The sequence below is a fragment of the Pinus tabuliformis genome, chromosome J (assembly GCF_031772625.1).
Source record: "Pinus tabuliformis cultivar Carrire ecotype Pingquan chromosome J, CPIR1, whole genome shotgun sequence".
Classification (NCBI taxonomy): Eukaryota; Viridiplantae; Streptophyta; class Pinopsida; order Pinales; family Pinaceae; genus Pinus; species Pinus tabuliformis.
This window is the reverse complement of record NC_142295.1, coordinates 152,787,897-152,799,715: the sequence shown is the minus strand read 5'-3', so window position 1 is coordinate 152,799,715 and position 11,819 is coordinate 152,787,897. Positions and strand designations below refer to the sequence as shown.

The 11,819-nt window shown below is 36.2% G+C and overlaps 1 protein-coding gene across 1 annotated transcript; it reads right to left on the bottom strand.

Moving 5' to 3' along the window:
- Positions 1–1,126: 1,126 nt before the first annotated feature.
- Positions 1,127–3,227, bottom strand: LOC149226085 (putative aquaporin PIP2-8). The gene is made up of 4 exons (XM_089377405.1): positions 2,782–3,227; positions 2,361–2,656; positions 2,047–2,187; positions 1,127–1,628 (listed from the first exon to the last, which is right to left on the bottom strand). The coding sequence occupies exons 1-4, from the start codon at positions 3,062–3,064 to the stop codon at positions 1,509–1,511; spliced, it is 840 nt and encodes a 279-aa protein (XP_089233531.1). The 5' UTR covers positions 3,065–3,227; the 3' UTR covers positions 1,127–1,508.
- Positions 3,228–11,819: the final 8,592 nt, after the last annotated feature.

The window sequence follows — 11,819 nt, the reverse complement described above, 5'->3', positions numbered from 1 at the left end:
GGCTACAAGAGCGATTGGGTAACTTTGAAGGGAAAATGGCACACATGGAGGTTCATGTACATGAAGCATTTCACCAACCTATGGGTGGTGGCCTAATGACCCGAAACCGGGTAAAATGGCCAGTTAATGATGATTGTGGGATGTATTTTTATTTTGGGATAGTTTTGGTCCACTTGGGCAATAAATATTTGGTCTTTTAATTTTATTTTGCTAATGTCTGTATATCTTTTTGTCTTTATCAAGTGACCAATAAATCCAATAAGAGTGAGACCATTGATATTTCAACACTATACTCATCATGATGGAAATTTTCATTGATTTAGAAATTATTGAGTAACAAAAAATAATAAAATACACAAACTCTCAGATTCAAAGAGTTTTTCCACAATCATAGCCTTTGCAACTATTTAGCCTCTTAGCAGGTTCCTTATGACACTGGTAATTTCTACACAGAATGATCAATACGAAGTTTAATCATCTCCCCTCTTCACAGAGCATCAGTGCAAACCATAAAATTAGATGCAGAGTGAATATAGAACATAACTTACTGATATTGTATTACGTAGAACAAGCAATTACACAGAGTTTTGCATTTTATTGCACAAGCCCGATTATTAGTCCGGGCACCATACAATTTTCTCTCTTTTTCCCTTTTTTTTGGTGGTCCTCCTTGGCCTAGACAAATAGAGATTATAACCAACCATCCTCACATCTATTTCGTAAAAACACTTTATCTATTTCATAAAAACAAACACCTCATGTAGAACATCGGTGAGACTATTGCAAATCGATTCTAAATACCAAAATTCAACACCTCATATAGAACATTTATTTCATAATAAAAACACCTCATGTAGAATAGTGGTGAGACTATTGCAAATCGATTCTAAACACCAAAACTCTAGAGAAGATAAAATGCCTTGCACCACTTACGGTTTCAAAGTCGAACCAAAACAAAAAAAATGACCAAGAAAAAATAAAAATATAATCATTAAATACCTACTGAATGTTAAAGAAACACGTGTCTTATAAGAGTTGATCAGGATGAACATCAATTAGAAATGTGATTGCCATAAGTGGTGCATGAAGCGAGAGATAGCCAAGACAGAAAAAGACATCCCGACCAAAAGCATAAAAAGTCATAGAAATTTATTCTTGGTCATAGTTTTCTGTTGTAACATCAAATCTATTGAATATGTCCCTTTACGTTGTAGCTTGTTTGTACAAGCTTCGGAGTTCGTTCATTCACAACTTCTACAGATATTACAAGCAAACTTTTGCTTCAGCAACAGCACTGAATTCAATACAGATTCGCTCAACCTCTCGGACTCTTGGCAGTTGACAATGCACCCCTAATGAAGGTGCTGAGCGAAGAAGCTACACTCCTCACTGGGTTTCTACTTGGTCTCATCCAGTGCTAGACATAATAGTTCATAACAATTATTCATGTATTGCAAACCCCCAGACTTGATTCATAGACACTCCAACTAACAACAAGTGCTTCCTAATTACACATTAACATTGCTTCGGTACGACCCCAGGGCCTTGATGACTGCTGCTCTCAGAATGTACTGATGGTAGCCAGCAGCTAATGCAGCTCCAATGAAAGGACCCACCCAAAAAATCCACTGCACAGACAACAATCATACTCATCAGACTTGTGTATCAGCTTTAGAAAATACTAGTTCTGCTGAGTTATCCTAATGTTAATATTGAATCAGTCCAGCTGGTTTCAATCAAAAGGAGAGCTTTACAATCTGGATAACAGGATTCACTATAATGTTTAGAACTACACCTATAGAGTACAAAATAATTCTTAATTCATTCATATACAGTCTAATGCATTGCATCCAGCATATTAACTGTAAAAAGGAATGATAAGTTACAGGGCCATAAAAATTCCTTAAACCCCCATATGATGTTTTTGGTCATTATCTTTTATGCTACACTTTGTAGTGTTCAAGCTTTATATAAATCCCCAAGGTACCAAATCTTTTGACACGAAACTATTAGAACACCCACAACAAGGACAAAAAGGGAAATTACATGGTCATTCCAGGATTGTTTGTGGCCATAAATCACTGCTGCTCCGAAACTCCTTGCAGGGTTGATGCCGGTCCCAGTGATGGGAATGGTAGCCAAGTGCACCATGAAAACAGCAAACCCAATAGGCAATGGAGCCAAGACCTGCACAACCAAAGCAGGTCTAGTAAAAATCCTGTCCTAATGCAGATACAAAACAAAACAAACAAGTATATGTATATATGAAAATACAGGAATATAGGAGTTTCTCTAGTAAAATTCCTGCCCCGATGCAAACACAAAACAAAACAAACATGTTGATGAATATATAAACATACAGGAACATGGGAGTCCCTAGCACTGCGTTTGGGATCAGTTGCAGAGAAAACAGTGTAAACCAGCACAAAGGTGCCGATGATTTCAGCAGCCAAACCCACACCCTTGGTGTATCCAGGGTGCACAAAGTTAGCTCCACCTCCATATCTATCATAGAAACTCTTTTGAAAGCCTTTCACCAATCCAGCCCCACAAATGGCCCCTAAACACTGGGCTATCATATACAGAATAGCCCTTGGCAAGGAAACCTTCCTAGCTAAAAACAGGCCAAAAGTGACAGCAGGATTGATATGCCCACCTGCAACACCAAACACAAGGAATAAACAAAAGAAGCAATTCACAAGTCTCAAACACAACAGTGTCAGAGTGCTGGTCCAGTCCATATCTCTCAGTACTAAGATATATATATGATGAGTCACTGACCTGAAATACCAGCGGTGCAGTAAACCAAAACAAAAATCATGCCCCCAAAGGACCAGGCAATGCCCAATACCCCAACACTCCCGCAGCCCGTTGAGGTCCTGGAGTGCCCAATCACGGTAGCAATGGTAATATAGAGAAACAACATTGTGGCTATGAATTCTGCTATCAAAGCCCTGTAGAATGACCAGAGAGTGAACTCATTAATATCAATGAAAGCAGCAGGAGGTGGGTCTGTGTAGTCCTTATTGGCAAAGCCCTGCTGCTCTCCTTCTTCCTTTGTCATGACTACTGGTACTGAGTTCCTGCTGCTGCTGATGAACTTAAAACTTCTTCTGGGCTTATAGAAGAGATGGTCAGAACTGCAGGGGAGGGGAGATACACAGAACTCAGATGTTGCAGAGACAGTGAATGAATGGATGGCCTTGATGAGATTGAAGTTTGATGGTTCCTTCAGTTATATTTATGGGGTGGAGCAGAGCAAAATTTCATGGATGACAAGGCCTTAGTGCTGCCGACCAAAACCGCCTCTTTCAGATTGGGCCAATCCAGAAGCTCCGTTCCTTTCAGGTAGGGCCAATGGATTGGGCCTACCTGAAAGGGACGGAGGTTCTGGATTGGATTGGGCCTACCTGAAAGGGACGGAGGTTCTGGGTTGGATTGGCCCTACCTGGAAGGCACGGAGCTTCTGGATTGGATTGGCCCTACCTGAAAGGAACGGAGCTTCTGGATTGGCCCAATCACCACATCACCACGTTTATGTAGAGGATTCTAGTCACCACGTACGGTGTATTTTTGTTAGGTTACGACAAGATACACCACTTATGCTTTTGTCAAAGTTTACCAAATTTGACTCTCTGCGGTATCATGAAACATCCTTTATTTGGAAGGGAACTTTCATACTATCCTTTTTATTATATTTATAGGTGGGTATATATTAGAATTCGATGGTTTCAAGAAGAATGAATCTGTTTGATGGCGTCTCTTTTTTACTCTATCTTTTTAATTTCCACTATGCAAAGGTTCACTGATTTTATGGAGATGCACTGGAGGCCTAGTATTGGGAGGATGGAGGAGTGGGAAGAAATGAAAGCCAGTGAATGTTGATGTTTCAGAGAGCATGAGACAGATTGAAATGACCATAAATGTCAATTTTTTATTTTTTATTTTAATGTGTTTCGGGGTTTAGGGTTTAGGAGCTATGCTTAGTTTTGGGAGGATGGAGGATTGGGAAGAGATGAAAGCTGGTGAATGTTGATGGTGCGAGGATGGAGGATTGGGAAGAGATGAAAGCTGGTGAATGTTGATGGTGCAGAGAGCACGAGACAGATTGAAATGACCATAAATGTCATTTTTTTGTTTTATTTTTATCTGTTTTGGGGTTTAAGGTTTAAGAGCTGTTATATTTTAATCTCTGTATTTGTTTTGTAATAATTGTGAAATAAATGGCTTGAATGAGTAGCTAGAAGAGGCAACAAGATGATGGAACAACTTTAGGTGCATAAATGGGCCAAACTGTTGGATGCAAAATGTGAAAATGCATCAATACATGACCATGTTTACAGAATTTAGTGAATATTAATTACAAAACCAAAAAACACATATACATTAATCAAATAATGATACATATAAATACAAGTATGGTATTTCAATATAGAGAAACTATATTGATTGTACATTCAACTAGTTGAGTGAATCTCTCAACCACACATCAATCTAGTAACTATCTAGCTAAGCAAATATCTCTCAAACTAACTAAATCTAACCAACTCCTCAATAAAAGGAACATACTCCTTCTTGAACCAATTATCACTCCTAAGACAAGTATGAGTTATATACTCCAATAGTCCCCCTTAACGACTACTTGTCTTGAAGTCAATCAATTATCATTGTCATTATGGATCAATATGAGTTGCATCTTTCTTTGATAATTATGATCTTGTGTCAATCATTGGACTACATAATATTCATATCAAGTATTTCTTTACCTTACTCTTGACCTTCCCATGGGTTTTATATGGATTACCCTTCAACCATTACATCATACTCAGAGCTTTCCTCAACTGACCCTTAACCATCACAATTTCAAAGTGATTTTGATTTAATAATTAACTATCTAGTGGTTTTGGCTTATCGCAAACTATTCATTACATCAAGTGGTTTTGGATGACCACAAACCATTAAGTGGTTTCTTGTTGGCCACTTATCTTCCTTTAGAAAGTGGTTTTTGGATTATCGCAAACCATTACAAGAAGAATATGCATGCTTCATTTGGCCCAAGAAATGAACTAATAAAATGACAACTCTTTCCTAAACATGTTTAAATTTTGGGGATCAATTGACTAATGAACTTTGACATATTGTTGTACATTCGAAGACTTGACCTTATAAATTCTTTAAAATATAAAAGTAATTTTCTTCCACCCTAGGAAATCTATTAAACCACATTGTACTTGTATGCAAGGCTTTGATATCCCTCTATTCTAGCGCTTGTGATTATCATGATTTATAAGACCATAAACATTGCAGGGATAAAAATTATCTTGTACATGTCTTTTTTTGCCTCAATGATTGCAAAATTTTTCTTGCTGCATTTGTTTCATTGTATTATTTTTTGTATGATGGCCCTCCCATTGTCAATGTCTCTACTTTCACAAATTTGATATCTACATTGCTTGTTTGACCTTCATGACCTAGGACTTCATTTTTGGCCTTACACATATCTGTGTGGGATTTTGAATACTGACCACTTCCAACTGTTGCAAACAAAACCCATTATATTCAAAAGTTTCACACCAATCCTTTTGTGTGCTGCCCAAAATATCTTGTTCATCATCATCAGTATGAGGTTAATCCTTAGAGATATCACCAAGATCATTATTCGATGCCTAAGAACAAGAGAGAGACATATACATCAATATTATTATCTTCGATCAAAAGGAAAATATTAGTAGAAATGATCAATCTTTTGAAGGAGGTCACTAGCATCACAAGTTGCATCACACTTTGTTTTCTCTTGATTTAATTGTTTCACTTCAATTTTTAGTGCTAACAACACATTTCTTTTGTCAATAGTTCTTGTTTCAATGATTCTATAAATATATCCTTTTGATATTGAATTTTAATATAACATATACCCATTGATTTAATGATGTTAATATGTGCTCTAATATTTTGACTTATATCACTATTTTCATTTTTTATTTTTTTTATTGTCGTTATTTTTAACCCAAACTGGTAAGCCTGATATTTTTTCTATAAGTTTATTTTCTTGATCTTTTAGACTGTAAAATATAGAAGAGAAAGAGAAAAGATATCAAGGTACATGTGGTAGAAATTTTAGACCTTGTTTCGCTATCATTTCAGAGATATGATCTTTGGAAGTTAGTGTTCCTGAATGCTCCTAAAACATGCTTTGAATAGGGCATCTTGGCATTTTTGCTATAACTTTCTTTATGAGATGTTTTAGACTATGAAATTTGGATGAAAGATCTCTAGGTACTTGTGGTAAAAATTTGAGAACCATATTTACAAAATTGGATATGTGGCATGTTGTGCAAGTTTATTCTTGGAAGAAGCCAAAATCAACAAGTTTCGGGAGAATTAAACCTAAGGAAGGAAGACACAATAGTTAGACCTGGTAAAGGCAAGAGCAACGAATAGACCTAGTAAAGGTAGAAGAAACAAGCATACTTGGCGAAAGTAGAAGTAGCTAACATGCATTGTGAAGAAGCAAGTAGACTCAGTGAATTAGGTTGGTGCCTACAAATATTTGCTGTAGTGGAGATTAGTGTCTCTTGTGGATTGGTGCCTAAAAAAAATAGGTGAGATTGGTGTTTCATGTAGGTTGGTGCCTACAAAGTAGTAGAAGTGATTGGTGTCTCCTATAGGTTGGTGCCTACAAAACATCATAGGGGATTGGTGTCTCCTATAAGTTGGTGCCTAAAAACAATAGAGGGGATTGGCGTCTCACGTAGGTTGGTTCCTATAAAGAAATAGAGGGGATTCATGTCTCCTACTAAGATCTTTCATATAAAGAAGTTTCATGGTCTCATCTTGTAAGGGTTTCCATGTATATCTTATGTTGATTGTTCAGTTTATGATATTGATGTTTTATGATGTTCAAATGTTTGAATAAGTAAAATTGTCATTATATTGATTCACCACCCCCCAAATATAATTATGAATCCAATGATAAAGAATCTTTAAGAACATATAAATTCTTTAAAAAAGTGTAGAGAAGAGAGAGAATCCAAACGTCCATAAGAGTTAAAAGGAATACTTGATAATAAATTTAATTCCTTACGGGTCAAGACTTAGACATATATAAAAATTAGAATACTAGAAATGGATGTTAGACTACAAGAAATGGAAAAGAAAATTCAAGAAAACAAACAATCAACCCTAGGAGAAGAGGTCAAAGAAAATATTAACTTGGGGGACAATATTAAAGAGCTAGAAGAAAAACTATAAAACACCCTAAATAGTTTGGGATGTAACTTCGATATCAAACTCATCAAAGATCAAATGAATAAGCTCATAGAGTCAGAACATGTGAATAAGAAAATATTCTTGAACCTCATCATTTTTTGTAGTAATGAGAAAAAAGATAAATACACACTAGAAATAATGAAGGAAGAACGAAACAATAAATCACGAATTGAAACAACTTAATTCATAAAATAAAAGAGGCTAGGAAAAATTAATGAATATAAAGATAGTTTGATTCATGTTAATGTAAGCTCTAATGACCATCAATATCGAATACTCAGCAAAGCTCTTAGCTTAAAAGGATCACGGATATTTATAAATAAAGATCTCATTCCATAAAATCAAGCAGAATTAAGGAAGGGAGTTCAAAAGGTAAAATAAGCTAAGAAGGACGGAAAATGGGAAATAATAAGGAATCATAAAGTTATTATCGGGGATAGAGACCAAAAATATAATGATAAATAACAATTTGATACACTTCAAGTCCTCAAATGAAACAACCACAATTTTCCATGGAGCAAGACTATATTAAGTTAAATTCTAAGTGAAATTTATAATATATTTTTGGTTGGAAGTTAGTAGCATGAAGAATATAAGGTCCCACACATTGAGGTATTTATATTGTGGTTAGAATAGAACAATAAATCCTCTTTTATGGGGACTAGATAAATAGTTTGTTTAATAAAAATGAGCATTTCCCTTCACGTGCATCTTCCAAAGAAATACCCTCTTAATTAGTACATACAGATGAAGACTTTTTCTATTAACATTAAGAAGATGTATATAGAAATATGTTACTTTCTGCCTATTAATTCTACATTTTATACGAGAAAAATTGTAGATAAGAATTGTCTCTACAAAATATATTGGCTTTAGCATATACTAACTTGTAGTCCAAGTGGAATTCCATTTGTATCAGAGAAAAAAAACTAATCTCCTGTCACTTTCCTATAGGGATTTTGAGAAACCTTATGCATAGTAGGGGAGAGTGGTGATCCCTTTTATAATACTGGAGTCATGGGCGACAATAGTCGAAATCACCATAATGCAATTTATAGTTCTAGAAAAAAAACCCTTCTCATATGTCTACCTAGAATGATGATGTGAGAAACTTGACATTGAACTAGGCTCATTTGCAAGCCCATTGAAAAGATATGGGTAGTTTCGTGCCAAAAATAATGATTGATATGAAGTTTGAGTTCAAATCAAGCAAAATTGGGGAATACATTCAGTATATGAAGGAACATGCCCTAATATATAAACTTTCAGGGATTTGGCCTTTAGAAAAAAGTGCTAACTTGGTGGATCTAGTAGAAATAGAAGCCAAAACTCTAGATCAAGCTATAAATAGGAGAAAAATGTATTTTAGTTGTTATCTTTTTGAGGTTGGAATATAAAATGAACATCTTTGAAAATGGCCCATACTTTTAAAATTTAGCTAGCATATATTTAAGATTCAAGATGGATTGTTTTATTCCAGACAAAGAATATTCAAAAGCATCCTGGTATGGATCTGACTGTATTCCCTTCCTAGGGAATTCTAGGAGGAGGAGACATTGGAGGGAATTCAAAATGTGCTAGGAGAATTTGTAAAAATATCAAAATCCAAAAAGCTTGCAAGATATATATCCTATGCAAAGATTTGAGTATAAATGAACATTGTGAAACCATTTCCAAGATCGATTGACATCTATTTCCATGATTAAATATGGATGTAGACCCTAGAATATGAACATATTCCATTCATATGCAAGAGATGTCATGAATACGAGCATCTATTCGGGGATTTATCTTTAATGGTACCCGCTCTCTCACTTGCTTACTAAGTAAACAAAGAATATGATGGATTTGTCAAACACCGATCTAGAAGGAGAAATTAGAAATCCCCTCCACCTCCACTCTCTAGAAATAATACAAAAACAAACAAAAGTTCTTATCTATTGGCTTACCTGGTTCCCTCAAAAATCAAGTCATCACAGGAGAACCATAAAAAACACTCTAATCTTGTAATGCTAGAGTAAGAAATGTAGAAGAATCCATTGAAAATGTCAGGCCAGGATAACTCCAGAATGAATGAGCGGAAGAAAAAACTGATTGATTTATTCATTAGCTAACTATCAGTTATATACACAAATATGACGGATCAGTTCATCTTCTTGATGACTGTCTAGTTCACCCATCCGTTGAGGATTAGGTGTCAACATTCCCCCCCTTAATCTGAAGGGATGTTGGTGAGTCCAAGCATCGTTCTGAATCTTTCAAGCTTTTCTCTTCCAAGCGCTTTGGTGAAGATGTCTGCAATTTGCTCGTTTGTGGAACAATGACGGAGATGGATTGTTTTGGCCTCAACATGATGTCGGATCAGATGATATTTAGTATTGATGTGCTTAGTACGATCATGGAACTTTGGGTTCTTGGCCAACTTTATTGCAGAGGTGTTATCAATCATGAGTGGAGTTGATTGTATTTGTTTTACCTGCAAATCTTCAAGAATTTTCTGAGCCACACAATTTCTTTCGTTGCTTCAGCTGCTGCCACATATTCTGCTTCTGTTGTGGAATCTGCTGGTACTGATTGTTTGCGTGATCTCCAGGAGACAGCTCCTGATCCAAGACTCATAGCATATCCTAAAGTAGATACCCCAGTTTCTTTGTCTCCATCGAAGTCTGAATCAGAGTATCCAATCAAGTTGAAGTCGTCCACCTGTGTATACTTGATTCCAAGGTCTTGAGTTCCCTTCAAGTACCTTAGAACTTTTTTGCAGCAGACCAATGTCCCTCACAAGGCTTTTGCATAAACCTGGAGAGGATTCCAACAGCAAATGAAATGTCTGGTCTGGTAGTAGTGAGGTAGATGAGACTTCCTACAAGCTGTCTATACTTTGTTGCATCCTCAAATTCCTTTCCTTCAATAGATGTGAGCTTCAAGTTTTGTTCCATTGGAGTAGAAAGAGGATTACACTCTGTCATGCCAAATCTGTTTAACAAATCTCCAATGTATTTCTTTTGAGAAAGAAATATGGACTTTGGATGTTGGGTTACTTCAATGCCAAGATAGTAATGAACATAGCCCAAATCAGTCATTTCAAAAAAATTTCCTAATTCTTTCTTTATGGATGCAATATAGCTTTCATTGTTCCCTGTCATTAAAAGATCATCTACATATACCACAAGATATACAACTGTTTTGCCAACTTTCTTGACAAATAAAGTTGCATCATCAAGATCAAAATGATTGAAGTTGAGTTTTAGAAGATGCTCAGTTAGTTTTTCATACCAGGCTCGTGGCGCTTGTTTGAGGCCATACAAGGACTTCACAAGTTTACATACTTTATGTTCATGTCCTTTCACAGCAAATCCTTCAGGCTGGGACATAAAAACATTCTCTTTTAGATCTCCATTCAAGAATGCAGTTTTTACATCCATTTGATGGACTTTCCAACCGTTCTGAGTAGCTAGTGCAAAGAGTGTCTGGATGGTGGCCCATTTTGCTGTGGGGGCAAAAGTTTCCTCATAATCGACCCCTTCCTTTTGTGCAAAACCTTTGCCACAAGCCTAGCTTTGTGCTTGTCAAGTGAGCCATCAGCTTTGTACTTGTTCTTGTAGACCCACTTGCAGCCAATTGGTTTGGTTCCAAATGGAGGATCAACCAGCTTCCAAGTGCCATTCTTTATGAGGGCATCATACTCCTTCTGCATCGCTTCTTTCCATTCATCATGAGGAGCAGCTTCTTTGAAGGAAGTTGGTTAAAAATCTGTAGACAAGTTCAATTCACAATCATAAGTAACATCCATATCAACAGGTGAATTAGAGTTATCTACATCACCTCCATCTTGTCGGTTTGTATTTTTGATTCTTGTTTTTCCAATTTCATCAGGATGAACACTTTCAAGTGTCTTTGTCAGCCACTTGGGGGACCTTTTCTGAGATGGTCCAGGCTGCTCTGTTTTGTATTGAGTTGGGTCTGAATCAAGATTGAGTCCTCTGCCAATTCCATATCAATTTACATCACACTTAAAGCATCATCCGTTGTTGGAGTGTCATGCAGGGAATTGTTCTTCAGAAAAGATTCCACATGTTGATCTAGTATAGAATCCCCCTTCAAGATGTGGAATCTGATTATTCAAACTCTTGAAATGATTTCGGTTTTGTGAATCTATCCAAGCGATCAAGTTGCCGCTCAACAACACTGTCAGATTTGGATGATTCATGAAAAATGACATCTCTAGATAAAACAAAACTTTTTATTTACTTCATCATAGAGTCGGTATGCTTAGATGTGTTTGAATACCCCAAGAAGATACACTTACGACTTCTAGCACCAAGTTGTTTTCTATGTACCTTTGGTATTAAAGCATAACAGGTGGAACCAAAAATCCTCAGATGTTTTACCGAAGGAACATGTCCATACCACAATTCATAAGGGGTCTTGTTTTCTTATAGCACTAGATGGACATCTATTCTTTATATATGCAGCACATAGAACAGCATCAGCCCAAAACATTGTCTTTACATTTTGAAGAAAAGCATGGATCGTACCATATTCAAAAT